The 21,855-nt window shown below is 46.2% G+C and overlaps 1 protein-coding gene across 1 annotated transcript; it reads right to left on the minus strand.

Moving 5' to 3' along the window:
• Window positions 1–1,607: 1,607 nt before the first annotated feature.
• On the minus strand, window positions 1,608–18,831 carry BAG3 (BAG cochaperone 3). Its single transcript, XM_061458616.1, has 4 exons — window positions 18,555–18,831; window positions 6,944–7,300; window positions 4,492–4,872; window positions 1,608–2,916 (listed from the first exon to the last, which is right to left on the minus strand). Exons 1-4 carry the CDS (start codon window positions 18,726–18,728, stop codon window positions 2,143–2,145), a joined length of 1,686 nt encoding a protein of 561 aa, XP_061314600.1. The 5' UTR covers window positions 18,729–18,831; the 3' UTR covers window positions 1,608–2,142.
• Window positions 18,832–21,855: the final 3,024 nt, after the last annotated feature.

Genomic DNA, 21,855 nt, shown 5'->3' on the forward strand with positions numbered 1-21,855 from the left:
CACATTGCCACCTCAGCTAATGAGGTGGGTTTGATCTGAGTTACTTTAGCAGGCTACTAAGAGAAACCAGAAAGAGATCGGGCCTCATGCCTCCCACAGACCTCGCTTATAGCTTAACTGAAAGGACCCATAGCTGATTTTCCCTGATTTAGGTATTTTTGTTACATGATGTCAAGAACTGTGTCCTCGACTGAAATGTAATCCTGCAGGAGGGATGTGTCACTGAAGTGAGTTCATATGAGAATTATGCAGGCAGATGAACTTTCATACCTCTTCTGCTAGAATGCCTACGATGCTGCTCCAAAAGCTGGAGTAACCAAATGGTTACAAGACATTGTGTCTTCTTACAAGGTGGTGTTGACTATCAAAATGAAACTAAAAGCAGCATCAACCTTCTACCTACAACTAAGCAGACATTTCAGCTGTTATTTCAAAACACTTGTTGCATTATAATTTACATGCTATATTGATATTTATAATAAAGAGTGACAGCTCTAAATGACCACTTTCAACCTGCTTTTTAAAACCAGGTTTTCAGACAGGTCTAAACTTCATTTCCCAACTAATCTCATGAGTCAAGAGTGTATGTAATTCAATATGTAATCGATTGCCTTGAGCATCTATTTTCCTCATAAACATGCTGTCAGGTTAAGAAAAGATTTGTTCATTTTACAAATGCAAGTCAAAGTTAACTTCTGGAGTTTGGTTGCGCATCCCCCTTCATCCCTTGCACTCACTGGGCTGACTCTGCTGCTTTCATTTTACATGGACGTAGCCGAAATATGTTTTATGTCCCTTGCTTAAGTGTAAGTAAGTTGCTAATCACTTCAAACAACCATGAAGTATTACCTAAGTGGTTCACAGGCAGCTCTAGCACCTTTCATCATACTGGCTCTATGAATAAAAGTGTGTTTAGCTGGAAATTCAGAAGTAGTTGTTAATAAAAGACATTGCAGAACAAGTCAAGATCATAGAATAGTTAGGGTTGGAAAGGACCTTAAGATCATCCAGTTCCAACCCCCTGCCATGGGCAGGGACACCTCACACTTGACCACGTCACCCAAGGCTCTGTCCAACCTGGCCCTGAACACTGTCAGGGATGGAGCATTTACCACTGCTTTGGGCAACCTGTGCCAGGGCCTCACCACCCTCACAGTAAAGAGCTTCTTCCTTATATCTAACCTGATCTTTCCCTGTTTTAAGTTTAAACCCATCACCTCTTGTCCTATTGCTACAGCCCCTGATGAAGAGTCCCAGTCCAGCATCCTTGCAGATGCTTTAAAGTAAGTTTCTGTGGACAACAGCAGTAGAAACCAACTCCTTCATGTTGGCAACGTTTCTGTTAAATGGTGACTCCCAGGGCAGAGGGAGGGGGAACAAAAAACTAATGAGGAAATGCTAAGCCAAGTTCTTTCCTCAATCCACCTATGTGATACAGCAACAACATTAGAAGGGAGCAAGTGAATGGAGAAGGGCACATTTTGGTCCTGATGAGAAAGCAGCTGTCAGACTACAGCAGTGTCCTAAAAGAAACCTGTGTTTAGAGGAGTGCATTTGAAACCCGTGACTGCCCTTCCATTTCCAGCTTATAAAATCACAAGACTAAATTAGGCTTCTATATTATTTTATTTCCCTCTTAAAATATAGCATTGAAGTCCTGCACACATATAAATATCCCTACAGTTTCTTACACACTTTCTATTCATCATTACTTAAAGTGCCCAACTGTGAACATTAGAAATAAAAACATTACTGTTAAGAGTGGCTATGCTTAGAGAAGGACAGGTATTCTGACAGTGCAGGCCTCTGATTTTACAAAAATCACCTGCAGAAGAATACACCCTCAACAACACGCATCAAGATTAACCCTGAAGTACTTGCTTTGGGTTTTTTTACTCTGCTCTGAAAGTGATTAACATACAGGGTTTAATTTTGATGTCTTTTACATAGTGTAAGAATAAAGGATAAATGCATTACTTTCTTTCTAGCTCCCTCCTTCCCCCACAAAGTGTTTACTGTGTCCCAAGCTGCTATGTTGATTAAAAACCAGTTGAAAAGAGCTCTGGAAATGCATGCAACTTAAAATTCACTTAAACACACTTTCAGTTATAAAGTCTGAGAGATTTTCAGTTCAGCACATGGCTATGGTTCAGTTGGGTTATTAGATGTGTTTGTCGTAGTGGTGAGATTGGTAAACACTTCTTCCTTAGTTTCAGGCTGGTGTCTTTCCATTTTGCTTTCCTCTTTAGCATCTTTATTACTGGTATCTCCCTTGCTCTTGACTACCACAGGTTCAATCTCCATGATTTCCTGTGGTGGCTTAGGCTCTGGCAAATTTGGCTGAAGTCCATCAACTTGAACAGGTTCTGGGACATCTTCTGCTTTCTGTTCAAGTCTTTCCAAAATATTCTGGACCTTCCTTACACCATCTCTCCTGGCCTGGCGCACATCCGGACGACCCTCAGGGTCCACTGAGTCTAGGGCTAGCAACTCTTTGGTCAAATACTCTTCAATCATCAAGTATTTTTTGTCATTTTTCTTGCCTTCAAAGGAGTTGACTGCCTGCTCAAGCATCTGTACTTTCTCCAGAATTGCCTCCACTTTCAACACACCAGGATGCTTTTGAGGTTCTCCTGATTCCATCGTCTTCGGTGCTGCCACCTCTTCAGGAGGAGGAGGCCTTTCCTGCGGGGGAACCATCTTAGGTGGGGCAGGAACCCTTTTATCAGCTTTCTCTGCCATGGCTGGAGGCTTCTGGGCGGGTAGTTTAGTATCCGGCTCTTGGTGGGTGATCTGGATTGGGATATATGATGATGGTGCCTCAGCTGGGGGTGGTGGGACTACCTTGTTCTCAGGTTTGATTTCAGGGGATGGTCTTGGTGGCTCTTGAGGTGGGATTTGTTGTTGCTGAGAAACCTGGTGAGCAAAGCAAGTTTGTGTTGAGACACAATGAACAATGCTCCTTATTTCCTTCTGAAGAAGGAACCTAACTTCCATTTTCTGTGCTTCTAGAAGTGCAATTTTCACACCCCCCAGATGACTCATCTTTCCTGTGCACTGCTGAATTTTACCATTCTAACATTAAAAAAGCACTGTGCTGAAGAGTTCTCTTACTGTTTTCAAGCTATTGCAGATCATAAGCACCAGTGAACTCTCAAAGACCAATCTGCCCATGCTCACTGGAATCATCCCTACAAGCAGTTTTGTAAGACCCTAGGGGCAAAGCTCTCACCTGATGCAGTCAGTAGGATTTGCTGTAACTGCCTGCAGCACAGTCCAGATTTCATCCTCACCGACAGCTGGTGCTTCTTGAAAAGCCAACTGCTTTGCTGAGTTCTAACCACATTTTGAGCTATTCTCATCCCATTTCTGTTTTCAGGACATTCCTTTTGTTGTTTGTGCTTATTTTTACTGATTTTATCTTTAGAGTATTTACACACAGAGGTTACTATGTCAATCTTACTACACTGTAGCGGCTGGAGACAATGCCTGGGATTACTACAGCTCTAAGAGTCATCAAATCAGGAATCTCTTGCAATTGAGATTAGCTTGGAAATCTTAGCAGAAAACTGCAATTCATGAGATCTGTATTTTCCATCTGCCACCCTGTTCACTTACTCTTGCACATATACAGTGATTTTGGAAAGGTATATTTAAAAGGCTTAAGTAAAATACCTACATTTATACTTAAACCAAGTAAGTAAATGCCCTACATTGACAATCTGTTACTGCTTTACCCACCGAAAATAAAGTTTGATCAGAGAGCTCCAATTCTCACCCATAAAAATATATTAGTATTATAACCTAGAATGTGCCATTAAATCTGAAGGCTTCATTGTTCCGTACTACCTCCTGGGTTTTCAAAACTATTAACCTAGTTCTGCTGTCAGTTTAATGTGAAATCTCTCCAGAGAGGAAATCAAGGCTTGTTTTTATAACACATCCTTACACACACACACTTGTCAAATTCCCAGTAGGTTTAGTAGTTTTAGTAACAATTTTAACATGGATAAACTCTTCAGTGAGCAACAGGGTCTATGAGCAAGAGCACGCTTCATATGGGAAGAATAAAAAGCTCTAAGACTAGGTTTTGCTGATCCCTTCTTCAGAACTAAAATTACTCTGTGCACCTGATGCTATCCTAAATGGTTCCGAGACATCAATGAAGTCTATTTACATAGATGCCACAAATCCCACGGACCTGATTTTCTTCTTAGAAAGATAATGCAACATCAGCTACCTCAGTGTCGTTACACCACATTATACCCTGACGAGAGGAAAATCAAACTGTGTGCTAAATCCTATTTCAGTGATCCACAGAACCCACATTCCTGATGGATGGAAAAGCCACTTGCTGCCAGTATCATCTCAGTGTCTCCCAGCTTGTTTAAATCCAGAATAGAGACTGCTTTACATCAAGTACAAGCTGATTTCTCAGCTCTACACTGAACGAACTACCTGGACTGTAAGTCTCTTCCGTGCTCTACATACCTGGGGTCTGTCTACAACTGTTTGCACTCTGATGGGTGCCGGGGGCTGTATCTGGGTGGTAACTCTGGCCGGTGAACTGTCACGGCTCGATGAGCCTCTCTGGGCCATCCTGAACGGAGACTGCGCTCGTGTTGTCTTCGGCTCCCTCTCATCTGGTTGGATTTTGTGGAACACTGGTTGGTGGGCTTGGAATTCGCTCTGCTGGGCAGGGTAGTGTGTCTTCTGTGCCTGGTGGTACACCTGCGCTGGTTGCCGCTGGATGTTTTCATGGATCACAGGAATTGGAATATAACCGCGAGGAAGCTGATGGCTCCCTGCGTTGGGTCTGCCAGAGGACTGAGGGGAAGAGGTTGCAGAATCAGGAGCTCCAGGACATTGAGGCTGCCACGAAAACAAAATCCATTAGTAAACTCTGTGCTCACAGTACTTTCCATTTCCAAAGAGAAAAGGAGACGGTAACAGAAACAGAACTCTTGTTTCCGGCATGCACTTCCTTGTTTTTTTAGTGAAAGACCTCTCTAGACAAACCGCAGAAGTTGTGAGAGCATCATTATAACAAGTAGAAACCTGAGCTACAGCATTCCCAGCCCTCAAATGAGCAGGGAGTGGATGCTCAGTCAGAATGGTTGCTGCTTTTGCATGGCTGTTCCTGTCTAAACCTGTTAAATTTGAGGTAAGCTAAAGTTAAGCAAACAAATTATACGCTGGAAACAAAAACAACCCCCTACCAGAGGCACACAGCATTTAGACTTCTGATTCCAGCCACACTAGCAGATTTGGTTTGGTTTGGGGTTTTTTAGAAGCATGTAATTAACTCAGTAGCAGGCAATGGCAATGCATATACGGATCATGCTCCCTTTTTCCCCCTAGGACCTTGCAACACCTTAGCCCCTTGGCAGCGAGTGAGCTGCACTAGCTCAGACCTGCTGTTAGCAGAAGCAAGCTGCAGAATCCAGCTTCCAGCGTGTTCTAGGCTGTGGGTCTGCACTTTGCTCACAGCTCTCTCCCACCTCCTGCTATGGCCAATCCATCACCCCAAATACTGTGCACCAACTCCAGCAGCTGTCAGGCTATTTTCTGACCAGTTTCACTCTCTAAGTAAGAGGAACAAAATCATTTCCTGATGGGTTTGTTACACGTCTCAGTGAAAGGCCAGGTCAGCCTGGAGCTGGCAGAGGAGAGAGCAGGACAACACAGCCAGAAAGCAAGAGAAGGATGGGCAAGAAGAGGAAGGGGTGCAAAACCCCTCATTTGGTGCTGGTGAGCTGCTCAGCTGCCCATGAAAGAGCAACCTTGAATAAGTAAGTTAAATGCTGGTTTGTATTATGGTATCCATCACTGCCATGATTCGTGCTTTTAAACCCCATGTCAACGAGGCCACCACCACAGGCTCTGGTCAGTTGATACCCACACCATGCTCCCTAAGTCTGTAACAGCAAGTTCTGAGGTCCTCACTAGTTTTGTTGGAGGACTTCAGGAAGAGGCACAGAAGGCATGCTCCTAAAGGCACTCTGCGTACAAGACAAAGCTGAACAGTGTGGGGAGAAGGAAAAGCTGAGCCTCTTGCCCTGATATTGCATGGAGATGGCATCGTTAGCCAAGACAGCTGAGAAACCTGCTAACAGACTTCTAATTACATTGTTCAGACTCCACCACTGCTGAATTACAGACCTGATGATACATTTTCAGCCTGGTCAAGGCTGCGTTTCCTGCTCATCTTACTTTGAATAAAGATGAGGTTGGTATTTCCATGTACTACAGGAGCACCAATTCTGCTCATTCTCCAGAGAGAACAGGCAAACCAAAATCCTACCTCCTGACACACAAAGCAAGCAGGGTGACTCTTTTGTTCAATGAAGTCCATAGCTTGAAAATACTCTTAACACACCTCTGAAGAACCAAATTCCTTTACAATTCACTTTTAAAGCTATATGTATGCAAATCCATATGCTTAATACAACTGAAGTATTAAATTGGCAAGCAAAGATCACAGCAGTAGCACTTCTGAAGTGGCCTGGCTTGTTAGCTGCCTGGCCACTTTTATTTCTGTCTCTCCCACTTTTGTTCACTTCACTTTCTGAGTCATGGTGCAGAACACAGGAACCTGTCTGTGTCCTCCACTTATGCTGGAAGCAGAATAAACCCCAGAACAACCCTCCCCTGCTGCAGGGCCTCACAGCTCAGAGGCTGTCCTTCTGCAGAAGCCATCTCCATGCATTTATTTCTGCAGAATCACTGCAGACCAAAAGCAGGCCACGCTAGGAAAAAAACCTCACATATTTATGCTGCCCTGACTGTGCACTTTTGCATTTGAATACTCTTGGGAAGTATTGGGAAAATGTAATCCTGTGGCAAGTCTGGCTTTCTGAAGGATCAACTACCCGTGTGACATTCAGGTCATACATGCTGCGAAGACCAATGCAAACACACCCCAGCAACACTGACAAGTTACCTCGGGTCCGTGCGCGGCCGGCGCTGGGGCTGCTGCAGCTGCCGGTGTCTGTCCACATTGTTTATCCGCTTGAGAAGCCTCCACCGGTCCCCTTGGAGGGGACTCGGGGCCAGCATAGGCTCCCCTCAGAGGTGGCTGTGCCTGCACCGTGGTAGGGACAGCTTCTGTCTTGTACCGCTGCACACCGGGCTGCGGAGCAGAGAAGCACGGGTGCTGCTGTCTGCCGTCGATGCCTTCATGGATAACAGGAATAGGGATATAGCCGGCCCGGAGCTTGGGATATCCTATGTTTACTTCTCTTGCTGGTGCCTGCTTGGGGCTATCACGAGATGGACCATTTGCTGATGACTGGCTTTCCTAGAAGTTAAAAACATCACATTGCGCTTGTTGGTAGCTCAATACAATGCTAAAGGTCTGTCCTAAAAGTGGCATCAGCTCTATAGGAGAAGTTCAGGCACTTTTGCGTCTGTGCAGCTAATAGCAGGTGCTCACACCCCAGGTCTGCATGCAAAAGAAGAAAGGAAGCTAGTAAGTCTGCTTATGTATGAGGCTTTCACCCCCCCCACCCCCCCCCGAATACCAACTTAGGCTTTAAAATACCTGCCTAATTACAACAGCATTTCTTATTTATCATGCATTACTTGTGCTTAGCCACCAGCCCACCCCCTTCAGATGGAGCTCCTCCAATTCAAACAAGTGCCCACAGGACCAGAGGCATTTCTTTAACACCTCTCAGAAGCCAGCCTATAGATAACATCTGAAAAGATACTTTGATGGGAGCCTAACCCCATCAGAAGCACAATGTTTGTTGGCATTGTTCTTCCCACTGGCTATATAAAGAGTTACTGCTGCTGCATACTGCACAATATACTCCCTTTCAGCGAGGGGAGGATCCGGTTCAGTAAATACTGAGGGAGAAGGGAAGACAGGATAATGAAGAGGAAAATGCTGAAAAGCAAGATAAAATAACCCCTGTATTGTCTGCATATGCTCACTGGACAATGTCAAAGCTCTGGCAAGGGTGGAAGTGGTTTGTACTAAGAGCCCTCACAAGTCCTCTAGTAAGTTCTTCCTGCATCGGTCATTCTATTTTGAGGCCCTGCGAGGGCTAAGTTCCAGATGTATCTGTAAGTCAGATCATGTAACAAGCACCTCTGTCATTCAGAGGGTAATGTCATTATTCAGTAAGAGGAGAATTTAATAAGGGGACATATGGTGCAAGTGTTGGAAACCCTATTTTTAAAGGGGTGTTTAAGCTGCAGAAATATTTAGTGTTGCTTCTGGACTGGACTCATTAACATACTAATTCATGAGGAATTAACCCTTTCACCAACCAGATTTTGAGTGCTCTTCCCATATGAATGTCCCCTTAAAACGCGATTCCTGAGAATTCCTGTGAGCAATAAACTGCAGAGAATAAAGGCTCTTACTTAGGTAAGCTAATAAAATAAAGATAAGAGTACTAAAAGGAACAAGATCAAAGTCAGAGCCCGGATGTTGCATTTCCTTTTACTCACTAAAAAGGAAAACATTCTGCAAGGGGCACAGAGGAGATCCAGGCCTAGAAACTTCACACAGAGAAGTAACTTGAAGTTGGCTTTTCCAGTTGCAGAACAAGGATGATCTCATGCCAAGGTCTGCACCAGGATCCACCGCCGACAGTGAGTCATTTTAAATCCACCCTGCAGGGAAGCCACGTTCCTCTGCCCAACACACACCGTCTGGGGAAGGGTTTCAGGACCCCCATCACCAACAACCCTTTGCCAGTTTACCTTCCACTATCACAACCCCAGATCCACAGCATTCCCGGCAGCCACCTCTCCCGGGATCCGGAGGGAAGCGCGGTGATGCCAGCAAATTGCATTTGCCGGAAAAATAGATGTGAGGTGCTCTCAGCTAACAACAATGCAGGGCTGTGTCCCTGCCAAATGTCTGCTGGGAGAGCGGAGCCGAGCAGGGAGGGAAAACTGATGATTCCAGAGTGGGAAGCAGCACCTTGCTGCCGCTGAGCACCGACTCGATGCATTCTGCGCCCCGCATGCACCAGCTGCTCCCCGGCACAGGCTCCCTTGACAGAGGGAGCAGGCGGCGGGTGAAACCTGAGCGTTCACAGCCAGCCACCCACAGCTATAAAAAGGAGATTCACTCACTTCCAGTGCTGTCCAAACTCCCCATGGGAAGGGTCGGGGCTGGGAAGGGGTTAGGAGCTGGGTGGGCACAGCAGTACCCACAGATGCCCCAACAGGAGAAGGGTTTCAGCCACTCCTGCTCTGCTCCACCGGGCTGTACAGCAGATCTGCCCTAGGGGATTAGTTGCCAGCTCCTCTCTCTTGGCATTTGAGGGGTCTGCCATGGTTTGAACTGCTCCATTTGGGGATAAAACCTTCAGTCTTTTGGAGTAGCCCGCAATGATTGCAGGGGGGTTGGACTGGAGGACCTCTGAGCATCCTTTCCAATCCAAACTGTTCTATGATAAATCACTGCCAAGGCTTCAACATGGGCAGTCTCCTCTCTTAGGAGTCTGCCCATGGGCTTCATTTTCAGACCCTTGTGGCTACCCTTGTTTTGAACCATTTAACAGTCTGAGAGATTTGCCTCTGCAACTTAAGCCCTGGTAAGAAATACAGAAGCAGCAGCCCAAAACCAAAGGAAAAAATCAGGTTGGACTGCTTTCTCAAACCATTCAGTTTGTGTCCGAAGTGAAACTTCTGGCAAACTTAATACTTTTAAATGGAAACACTGACCCCTCCTTAAGAGCCACAACATAAACTATACTCTCATCATTTGTTATTTATTCTTACAGCTTCAGACAACCTGTGCTGATCCTGTGGAAAGTCAGTATTTCAAGTCGATCCTTTGTTCCAAGCTTTTTTCCCCTGTAGTCCGGTCTGCTAACCACAGAGGAATTTCTGCTTGTGTCTCTCTGCAGTGCCATCGTACTGGAGCAGTCCTCAGTGGAGGAACAAATGCAGTGTCCCCTTTCTTTTCTCCATGGTCAGCAGGTCTGAGGCAGAAAGATCAGATGCTCTCATCACAACTGCTCTTCCTGACCCACACTGGTCTCTTCAACACTTAGTAGTAGCTTGGGTTTGTTCTTAGTGATGTGGATCCCGGTTGTTGATGTTGTTCTTGGTGCATGTGGATCCCAGTACCCCTGCAGTCAGGCTTGTGGCCAGAGCCAGTCTGTTTTGTGCAAGGGAGCCTGGACTAACAGGTTCTGGAAGACTTCAGGAGAAGCTCGGGTGTGCCTGGGGACACTGCAGCAAGGGGGAGGAAGGGAATCCAGCTCTGGAAACCTCTCATCCTAATGCTGCAGAGATTGTGGACTCCCTTTGAATGGTTTAATTCCTGTTTCACAGGTCAGGCAGCCAGGAGATCAAACATGGCCATTTTTTGGCTTTATTTGCCTGCTATCAAATGTATCTGCCTTCATCCAAGGAAATCAAGTTCTTTCTTTGACAATAAAACTGAGAATAATTATAAGCAACAGAGTATCGATGGATTTTCTCCTAGTAGCAGGACTGACCATCAGCACTGCAGGAATCCTGGCTGTGATCACACGCTTGGTTTACATGTAACAGGCAGAATCCCCAAACAGAGATTTGAGGTAGCAGCTCAGAAACATTGACACCAGTTGTGGGCTACATTTCTGGTAGCCTGGACCACCAATGGAAACTCTAGACCTGATCCACCATTTCAGGACTCATCATAGACAATCAAACAAGAGCAAAAAGCATCGCTGCACTGTGGCCAAGCCGTGCTGGAGATCTGCTCAGGAGGAATGACAGGGGACGAGGACATATGCTTGTGTTGTGAGGCCATCACCACGATAAATAAAGGTGCAGCCAGCACAAGTTGTGCAACTGGAAAAAACACTTCATCCCCCCACATCCTCCTGTTGGCGTCCCATGGGAAGGGCACGGTCAGGAGTGATGCTGAAATCCTCCAACTTGCTCCAATTTGAAGCGAGTTCTTGCACTGCGTGCCAGTGGAATGGCAAAGTGACAGCAAGAGAAACAGACAACCTTGCAACAAAACTGCCAGGACAGCTGTACTATCCATCCGGAGCGGATAATGGCATGCGCGACTCCTGATGTGCCCAGCGACTGCTTAAGTGTTATTCCAGACGGAAACAAAAGAAACCTGCAAATTCAGTCACTGCTGATGCCAGCAAATTGCCACTGAGTCATCCAGATGGCTGTACCAAGAGAGTGAAATCTCAAGAGTATTCTGTGCGCACGCTAGGGCAGTTGCACCTGACTCAGAATCTCCCTTCTGAGACTCCTTGCATGAGACGTTTTTCATTCCTCTCCTACTAAAATGGTCTACAGGAAAAAAAATTAAAAAGCAAGTCTGATATTATTTGTAGTGCAGTAAATGCAGCTCTCTAAAGCATGTTATGTATTGTACACACATGTAGCGCCTCTGGAGCTCTTGCAGAGCAACGATGCAAATACTTAAACTGTACTCGTTTTGTTAACTATGATCTAGCAAAGGATCACAGATTTCACCAGCATTACCAAGAAATGAATTCTCTCTGATTGCAAATAGAAACTCTACTGTTTTCAGTACAGCTCTATATTTTTAAGCTGCTTCTGTAAAGAGCATCACGCAAATAAAGGAATTCTAGCTGCTCAAATGACTGCAAAAATCCCAGGATCTGACAAAATCTGACATGAGAGCACACTTCTCATGAGTTTAAGCCCAGATCCATTATCTAGGGAGAAAGGAGTAAAATGATTCTGTTCTTTCACAACACAATGTAACTAAAATAAGTGACTGAAATACAACAAGTTCTCTTTGCATATATCTTTCTTTGCATACTCAAATCTATTTTATCAGAAATTGTCATGAATAACCAAAAAAGCCAGTAGCACCTAATATTCAAATCTAAGGTTGATGCACCAACTCTATTTATTTAAAAAGAAATACCACTTTATGTCATGGAAAGGCAATAGTTTAACCATCAGAACTGCATTCCATATCCCCCTGTATTTTCTTTTTTGCCGCACTTTTCCCCCTACCCTTTTCTCTTGCACTAACTAGATGAATCAAAACCACTACGCTAGCTTTGCTACCAACAGAAATCAGCATGTCCAAGTATTTCTAAGGAGTTTCTCAACAATGCTTTGTGTTTAAACACATTCATAGTACAATATTAGCATGAAATACATTTCATTTATATACATATAGTATTTTATTTAAATATATATATTTATTTTCATTTATATACATATAGTTCCCAGGGAACTATACAAGTGGGAAGGTGGAAGGGATTTGCTCTCAGTGCTGACCCCAAGCCTCCCACTGCTGTGCTTTAGCCACTGAGGAGTTTTACATTCTCACTCTTCTACTCACAATTTGTGCTTAAATATACACACTGAGCACACAGGCATTAGAGCAAGATATCATTAGCTAATGACTGAAGGAATCCATGAATAAGCTTAGTCGCATGAGCTGTCTCAGTAGAACTTGGTCACATCATGTAACCCATTTATCCGCCAAGCCGCTTTTGATGTTTTACTTGTTGAATGCTGAGTTTTATTTCCTAACAAATACATGTGTAGGCAAACAGGCCTTTTGTTCTCTCTTGTAATTATCATGTCGTATTAGACAAGCATTACATTAGCACAGGCTCTATCTGATGAAGCACAATGATGTCATTAGAAATAAAGAACCAAAAATTGAAGGAGAACTCTAATCCTAAGCTTTCCAGAGCAGAAAGCCTTACTGGAGCAAATATGTTGGCTATCTTACAGCCCAATTTTGTTTCACAAACTAAAACTGTTCTTATTTGATCACCAGGATGATTCTTTCTTAGGCTAAAATGCCTTGGTACAGACATGACAACACTTGCCCTTCATGCCCATGAGTTGGCCCATGCACAGAAGGCATCCAACAGGCCAAACCGAACATGTTCAGAGCAAGAAGCAATGACTGACTGCTACAGAAAGCAGAACACTCTTGAAGAGAGAACCGGGATCACCACCCATTCTGTCAGCTTTAAAGGACGAGGTTAAAGAAAAGCTCTTTAGAGCACTCACAGAAGTATCCTTGTCAAGGGCAATGAGAACAACACACTTTATACAGTTATTTCTGTTCACTGCCTGCTTACCTAAGAAGCAGGTGTTCAACCTGGTGCTCTCCTGCTATTAGAGGAGCCAGAAATTTGGAACACAGAAAAAAGCACAAGCCTCAAGAATTTGCAAACCAATGCCCCTTGACAACCAGGAGAATAAGTAGCTAACAACTGAAAGTCACAGGTTATAGCCCGGGTTTACATCTCATTGGGATTCATTTTGCACACAGCACTTCTCTGACTTCACTTCCTCAAACAGCGATTTTCCAACACCATAAAAACACTGGCTACACTGCACCCTATTTATCAATTATAAGGCCTTGTCACCAGCCATAAAAATGCACTTTCATGCTGCCCAACCTGCTGGGTGATGCTAGACAAGTCGCTTCACCACCCCATGTCTCATTTTCCTGTCTGTAAAGCTAAGTGAGAATCAAAAGAAACCAACAGCTTCTACAACATAATTGAAGAGACAGGGGTTTTCAATTATAACCAATGCAATTTGTGTGAACAAGCCATTTCTTCCATTTTTGTATCTCCATTTAATTTGGCACAACCAGAGGGCATAGCTGCCACAGAAGAAGGAGACAGAGCCTACCTATGAAGTGATACTGTCTATATACCACAACGTGTATTGGATTGTTACCTGCCTTATCACGGTTCAAGTGGGAGCAAATCTATTTTTGCCGTGTGGTTATGGAAAAGTCCTGCCTGTGTATGTGTGTTAAAAATGTGATTCCTAGATAATGCTGCCACCTGGCACGAGTATTCTTCCCGTCTCCTTTAGATAAGGGGTGTGCTGCGTCAGGACTTACACAGAACCATGCAAGACCGTCCGTCCTTGCTTCTCCTCTTGCATGCCTGCACAGAGATCGCCACGTTGTTTCCAGCGTCATTTCTTTCTGCTCCTTTCTCTTATATCAGATTTGATCCACCCCTTGTTTTCCCATCAACTGGCATCTCCATAAATTAACTCTATGCTTACCACGTTCTATTAAAGGGGCCCTTAAATAACTACTCAAAGCAGCTTCAGGGGGTCCAGACAAAGCCGCAAAATCCCCTGATGATAATTTTCTCACTCTTGCATATATCACAGACTGGTTTGTGTTGGAAGGGACCTTAAAGCTCATCCAGCTCCAACCCCTGCCACGGGCAGGGACACCTTCCACTAGAGCAGCTTGCTCCAAGCCCCTGTGTCCAACCTGGCCTTGAACACTGCCAGGGATGGGGCAGCCACAGCTTCTCTGGGCACCCTGTGCCAGCGCCTCAGCACCCTCACAGGGAAGAGCTTCTGCCTGATGTCTAATCTCAATCTCCCCTCATATACTTTTCTGTGTATACAGTACCTTTTTAATCCAGTAACTTGTGACAATGTGTATCAGCAAAGTAATGTAAAAACCACTGCAGGCAAAAGAGGCCTAAGTTGTTACCTAGTCTAGCATCCCCTTCCACTGATGCGAACCACGGCCGAGTTTCGGAAGTATTGAACTTCCACTGAAATTTCTAATTTGGTCTTCCAAGAACTTTTCAGTCAACTTGAACGTGAGAAGTCAGCGCTCAAAAATAAGTTCACTGCTAAAGAGATGGGAATTGAGTGACTTAAGTCTTATTTGGGGAAGCGGAGAGAAAAGAGATGTATCAGTCATGAAGGGCAAGGATGGAAACTTAGGTGTAGTCCCCCAAATACCAATGAAGCCATCAGTTAGAGGGTGACATGGCTTCTTCCATTGTTTAGGCCTGTGCAGTCCCTGTTGCACCCAATAAATATATCCCTATTAGGACTGCTCCCAGACTTTGTGGCTGGTAGAGCTTTTATCTCAAACCCAAAGCATTAGTGAGCTATCGATCACTGCAGTAGTAGTTCGGTGAAGCTCAGTACAGTCAATTCCTTTGGTCTATTTTTAGTTGCAGTATTCCCCACTGGGTTTACTGCATGTGGAAACAACATATGGGAGCGACATCAATAAATACTTAAAGCCTTGTTTTCTTCTTTAATCGTAAGCTATTTTTATCAACACTTTGGGGAATACCAAGTAAGCAATTAAACACTATGAATCTTGCAGAAAGTATGCTGAGCTGTGATGGCATAAGTTAATACCAACAACAGATAAGCATAGGAAATCAATAATTCTACCAAAGAAAAGATAAGAAGAGTGACATTGCTAGGGAAGACTTTTAGTAGAAGTCTGCATATTCATGCTTCATGATATCGACTGTACCTTATTCTTTGAATGTCTTGCTATTAACTCCTTGGACACTTGGAAGAAAAACATTAGTCTACAGGAGGTGTTGTTAATAGATGTTTTTCAGCCATTTGCAGAGTCATGGCTGGTTTCTCACTGGAGATTTTCTGTTCTTTCTCAGGAACGTCTCCCTGGTCCAGCCTTATACTGCAGCAAACAAAGCTAAACGCGCAGAGGAAGGACACTCATCCTTCAGGTGGGTAAAAGAAGGCCAGACTGCCTGAGAAAATAACAGGGAGCCATCTGAATTGAGGGATGTGTCTAAAACACGTAGTTAAATGCAAAACCAAAATCTGCTGACATAAAGTGGCTCTGTCATGGGTTACAATTTTAAAAGAGCCATGTCTTATTTTACCTGATCATCTACCTGGTACAGTTTACTGCAGTCAGTGTAGTTACACTGATGTCAAGTCTAGGGTAAATGAGAAGACCAAGGTCAGCCACTTAGGAAAAATGGGGTTTCACAGAATCATAGAATACTTAGGGTTGGAAAGGACCTTACCATCGTCTAGTTCCAACCCCCTGCCATGGACTTACTAATACTGTCTCAGCTATATTACTTAGATAGAAAAGCTCCGGTAGCTTTAGCCCTGTGCTCCATTCATTCTCCACTTACAGTGTAATCACAGAATCCTAGAATGGTTTGTATTGGAAGGGAGCTTAAAGCTGATCCAGTTCCAACCCCCTGCCACGGGCAGGGACACCTTCCACTAGAGCAGCTTGCTCCAAGCCCCTGTGTCCAACCTGGCCTTGAACACTGCCACGGATGGGGCAGCCACAGCTTCTCTGGGCACCCTGTGCCAGCGCCTCAGCACCCTCACAGGGAAGAGCTTCTGCCTAAGAGCTCATCTCAGTCTCCCCTCTGGCAGGTTAAAGCCATTCCCCCTTGTCCTCTGCTTCATTTTGTTGGCTACATCTCTTCAGAAATGGGAACAAATATTCAGAAAGAGAACATCAATAGATATAGTGCAAGGGTTAATTAAACACCACCATAAAGGTGATTAAAAAATGCTAGTTTCACTGGCTAACTGCAATGAAAGCAAGGCCAAGATAAAAGTCAGAACAGGTTTGATATTTGTATAATCATTCCTGAAAAGGTGCATGAAGTCTGACACACACAGCCAGCTTTTGCAGTTCTCAGATCACTTCTAAAACCCCCAAGTTCTCATCTGAGCTAGGCGGAGAACAAGGGAAATCAGAAAGCTGTTCATATCCAGTCTCTCTTTCTGCCTACATCTGTGACTTTGGCTTTCCTACCTGTTTGGGTTAAAAGAAAAGAAATTATACCTTCAGAAATCACTGCTGGATTTGAAATGCAGCGTTAGTGGTTAATCTTGTGCTCTTTGGCATTGTCTAGAGAAGAAAACAGTACTTAGGAAAAAGAATACTTTGCTTAGGCCTTTGCTTAGATCCTTCTGCTTAATTGTACCTGTCCTTGTGAAATGCACTGGGTACCACTGTGTGGTACTAAATGATTTCAGAAGCTGTCCATTAATTCCAGCAGACATTCTTAACTCAAGGCTCTGACAAGTGACTCTATGAGATCAGTTAAGCACTGCACCTACCACCAGGAACTGGAGGGGGTTTTTCTTTGAACTCGCTAAACCCAACAATTTTCCGTATTCATCTCTGGAAGCATTTCTCTCCCTCTCTCCCAATGAGAGATCCCAAAGCGCACCCACATTCCTGCCTACAGGGAGCAGGAACAGATTTTCCTGCTTGGAAAAACGTGTATCCCACAAGAGCTGTTCAAAAGCAGGTGCAGCTTTTGCTGTGTATAATAACCCTCCTCCCAGGCTGGCACAAGCAGAGGCGCTTTTCATTACCACAGATTCCAGGTCAGATAGGGGTGAAAACTTGTTTTGTCTCGGGCACCCACTCCTGCAGAGCACTCACCCATCAGCCTACTTCAAACTCTGTTTTCACCCCATTAACGAAAGCAGTTTAAATGGGGCTTTTCTGTTAAATGGGTTTCTAGTCCCACAACACAAGCCTTTGAGTAAACAGACGCTGTTTTATGGTTCCAAACCCCGTCCTATTTGTTAGTTTTATTGCCTTAAGAGCCACTGTTAGTGGGTGCCTCATGACAGCAGGAAGACGGTGCCTCCAAAAGGGAGCTGAAGCACTTTTTCCAATGCCGGTGTCAATATTCCTACTCTCAAATCACATTTTGCTAAGACTTCTTTGTATTACTACTAAAACTATGTCGTCAATGTCTAGAGCAAATGCACCAGCCCCTCACAAGTTGAAAGGGGGGTTGATTTGTGATAGAAAAGCACATCCCTTTCCTTTCTTTCCCACACCGGGCTGCTCTCACACCGAGCTTCTCCCTCGGGAAATTCTAAGACCTATTAAGTTCTTAAAATAAGCGCATTTACTGAGCGGTTTGAGCCGTGTGTTGCATGCGAGGCCAAGGAGAAGGGGGGCAGGAGACACTCTGCGGCTCCCGTTGAGGACCGCACCGGGGGCTCCGCACCCAGCAAGCCCCCGGTCCTGTCCTGTCCTCCCTCGGTGCCTCCTCCCCGAGTCAGCCCGCCCGGGCTCCGGGCCAGCCGGGGGGCCCAGCACAGCCCCAACCCTTGGAAGGACCAGGGGGGCCGGTAACCCCGGCGTGCCCGGGGCGAAGCGGTGCTGCGCGCTGAGGAGCTCAAGGGGATCCCGAGGGAGTCGCTTTCCCACCGGGCTCAAGTTTCCAGCACTTTCTGCCCACGGTCACTGCTCTGGATTGCTCCAAACCGGGAGAACCGGACCCGAACGGGCCGTTCCTGAGGGCCCCAGACGGAATCACGGCAGCTCCCCCCCACCGCGCCTCTCCTTCCATGGACATATTTGGACTAAGATAGGGCTTTTCTCGGAGCACGCTGGAGAATCAAAGCAGAGCAGACAGCTACCGAGACAGTTTGTGCTCAGGAAAACAACGAGAAATAAGGGGAGGGGAAAAAAAAAAGGAATGAAAAGAGAAGGGAAACAAGTTGACAAGTGAAGTCCTGGCCGGGTTTCTCCTTTTATAAAGGACGTTCGTGACCTGGGCTGCTCACAGCTGAAAAGTAAAGCAAGGTTCGCGTCTTCCCCGGCAGGCCGGGCGGGCAGAACCAACTTTAAATAACCACCACGGCCGAGGGATCGGGTGATTGAATGCACAAAAAAGGGACTGCAGTGCGTCAGGGACAAAAGGCAGCTCCTGCCCTCCCCACCGCAGCGCCATGACCCCCACAACCCTTCCTCCGGTGCCCCCCGCGGGCCGGCCCCCGTCCCAGGCACGGACCCGGTTGGGTGCCACCCGCCGTACCTGCGCCGGCGCCCGCTGGCGCGGGTCGTTCCATGTCGTGGTGCGGCTGTTGTGATCCACGAAGAAGGGCCAGCCCGTCTGCGGGTCGATCTTGATCTCCCAACCCGGGGGCAGCGGCTCGGCGCTACCCTCCATCTGCGGCGGTGGCGGCGGGGACTGCGCGGCGGCGCTCATGGCCGGGGACCAGGACCGGCCGGGTCCGAAGGGAACAGCCAACGCCGCGGCCGAGCCGTGCGCCCAATGCCGGGCGGGGGCGCCGGACCGGCGGCTTTATCCGCCGCGGGGCGCGGGGGGCGGAGGCGCGGGGCTGGAAGTGTCTGGAAGCGGCGGAGGAGGGACAAGGGACGGGGGAGGGACGCGGAGGAGGAGGAGGGACGCGGAGGAGCTGCCCGGCTGGAAACTTCTGGTTGTCTCCAGCGCGGCGCGGCCGACCCGCGGGTGACCGGACACTGGTTCCGTGGTAGCGCTTGGTGTGGGCTCCGGAGCAGGCGTGGGTACCCAGCACAGGGCTGCTTTATGCTCTGGCCGGTTCCTGCTGCACCCGGTAGCCTGTATGTTGAGCAGGAAGTGTCCCTGGGGAGCCTGCAGACCTCAGCGCGTCGTTTGGCAGGGTCCCGATCGCACCGTACAGAGAGCAAAACCCCAAAGCTCCTCCCAAAAGCTCTTTGCCCGTGACTGGTAATTCAAGGTTCTAGTTAACAAGTAACGTACTGTTTTTCCCCAGATGAGGGGCTGTCTCGCTTTATTCTTCATATTCAACTACGTTTGAATTTTCTCAGCTCTTTGAAAGTATGTATCTCAGTCCCCAGTTTCACTTAGAAATACAGCTCTTTAGCAGGGAACGTGTCTGTGAGCTTTAAATCATCTCTTTCTCCTTGGGTGCTGTATCAGCGTGTCATGCACTCTGTGTTTAGCTTGAGGTAACTGTACTTCACAATTAGACCACTGGTAGTCATCTGACAGTCACAGGAACAGCCACAGATGCCTGTTGATAGCTACTAAGTAGACGAGTGAATGGATAGTGTCCCTCAAGTGCAGAAGTCACCTGCTGCAAAACTGTTCCCTTCAAGGAATTCCAGGTATTCATTCCTCAGAGGTAGATGCTCATTACAAAGTATCTCTGACAGAGAAACCTGCCTGTTCTCACCAGGACAGTCAGGATCTGCTCCTGCTTGGGGCAGGAGCAGAGGTCTCTTCATACTGCTTGACACCGATAGTCACTCGTCTTTTGCCAGAGTGGGTTTTGTTTATCACAGTGACAAACCTAGTAACTGCTCAAACGTGCTTCATTCCTGCAGCTCTCCCATCCTGCACATCCCTCACCTTCAGAACCATGCTGTGGTCCACCATGGACCAGGGTTTCTGTCCTTGTGTGCCTCTAAGTATTGTAAATGGATCGTTTATTATGCTCTCAGGTATTGCCATCACCGTTACTGACTTCCCTATTTCCTACAGCAACACGTCCCATACCTTGCACATCTCATCATCGGTCCTGTGGTGCCTGTCCCTGCACGTATCTCCTGCCTGTCAGTGACATGAGACCTCTGCTCAGCCTCACTGGTGCCAGCAGTTGCCTCAAAAGACGTAATAGCAGAGATTTATTCTGCTCCCAATCAGTAGAGATCTGCAGAGGAATTTCACTCTCTGTCTTGTCACAGAAAGGCATGCTTGGACCATATGTTCTCTGTAACATATTGCCAGAGTCTTTGCCAAAGCAACAAAGGCAGCTGATTCAGACACAGGGGACACAGATGTTAAAAGGTCTTGCAGGAAAATTACTCCTGTAGGTTGAGGAAGCGATGCAGATGGGGTTTGTAGCTGATAAGAGTGTACAAAGAGATGTGAAGAATGGGGCTGCTTTGTTTTGCTCAGCTGACAGCTGACCATATACTCAGCAGAGGTAGTGAATAAGGTCAGCAAATAGCCAACAGCATAACAAAAGGAGTAGGCAAAGGGGTGGCTAACTAGGTAGCAGTTTTTGTGAGGCACTCCCTGCTAAGAACCACGAGGGTTCTATGTCACAGGAATTAGCACAGGCTGGGGGCTCAGGGAGCTGCTGCAGGAACAAAACCCAGAGGTGGAAAAGCATCCAGCTGGAGAGAGAGCAGTCTGGGCTGTGAAGGAAAAGCACTTCAGTGATTGAATTTAGCTGGCTGGACATCATGCTTTTCTGTTAATTAAATTGTCTTCCTGGACAGGGAGGTTTTAGCCTGTTTTCTTGTGAAGGTGAAAGGACTCCCAGCTGGGTATGTTATACCTATAGGATAGCAGTACAGGGATTCACTTTCTGTTCTCTTGCACTCTGCTCTCTCTGGCCTGTAACTGCAACCTGGAGGCAACATGGCTTCTGGTTTATATTGCCATTAGCCGTATTTCAGATCAGACTGATTTATGGATACATTCATATAAAGAGCACTGCCAAGTGAAAACCTTGGGTTCAGGAAAATTGGTTCTTAAGATAAGCAAGTCTCTGTAGTGTCTGGCTAATCTCAGCTGGGACTCCAGGCTCCAAGTCTAAGTATTCCATTTCAGAAGGGAACTGAGAAGTGTTTGCTAATTTTTGTCTTCTTCCTCTAGGTGCAAGCAGAGCTCTCCCGATTTCTCCAGGTGTCTGTCTGCACACCCAGGAGTACTGATCCAAGCTTTACTCCAGGGTGTTCCAATGCAACTAGAAACTGTGTAATTGTAGTTACCCAGAAGTAGTAAGCTCTAAAGGGTCTTCATGTGTGTCTTTGTCTTGAAAATGGACTGACTGTAGGTAAACCAGCTGGAAAACTATGAGCCTTGCATGAATAACTGAATAACCCAGGAGCCCGAATCAAAGCCAAGCAATTCCTTCCCCAAGCCATCAGTTGCATCATTTCTCAGTTTTGACCTTAGTACTATGAGAGAGTTGGCCTCAGTTTCTGAGTTATCCTGTGGTTACTTGTGGCTGTAGGTATGGCTGCTCTGCAGGAACCTCAGGACAGCTAGAGAGAGTAGCGAGCACCCTGGGGAGCCACTGCACGCTGGCACATCTTCCTGATGCATCAGTAAATGTCTGCTGTGGTGATCTGCTTCATCTGTGGGTCACACGAGGTCTCTGGTTACAGAGCTCTCTGTAATGAGATGGTCGGGCATGTTTGTGTGCAGTGTCCTGCTGCAGAGAGCTCCCTCCTCAATGCACTCCAGCTTTAGCTCAGGTTGTACCAAGCAGCACCCTCATAACAATAAAATCATTATTTGTTGTATAAAGAAGTAGGTATCTCTGGTGTGTCAGGTAAGAACATGTCTTGCAGTAAGCTCTAAATGTGCTTTCTAT

This window comes from Pezoporus flaviventris, unplaced genomic scaffold, assembly GCF_033815535.1.
Source record: "Pezoporus flaviventris isolate CSIRO_AGI_PZ_B2104156 unplaced genomic scaffold, CSIRO_AGI_Pfla_v1 ptg000029l, whole genome shotgun sequence".
In the NCBI taxonomy this organism is placed as follows: domain Eukaryota; kingdom Metazoa; phylum Chordata; class Aves; order Psittaciformes; family Psittacidae; genus Pezoporus; species Pezoporus flaviventris.

Bases quoted from the DNA above. Each gene is read 5' to 3' on its own strand.
- BAG3 (XM_061458616.1), bottom strand. From the start codon at position 18,728: ATGAGCGCCGCCGCGCAGTCCCCGCCGCCACCGCCGCAGATGGAGGGT. The intron at 4,873-6,943 runs GTAACTTGTCAG...TTTTCGTGGCAG, and splicing joins CGGCCGCGCACGGACCCGAG to CCTCAATGTCCTGGAGCTCC. The intron at 2,917-4,491 runs GTATGTAGAGCA...TTTGCTCACCAG, and splicing joins CAGTTGTAGACAGACCCCAG to GTTTCTCAGCAACAACAAAT.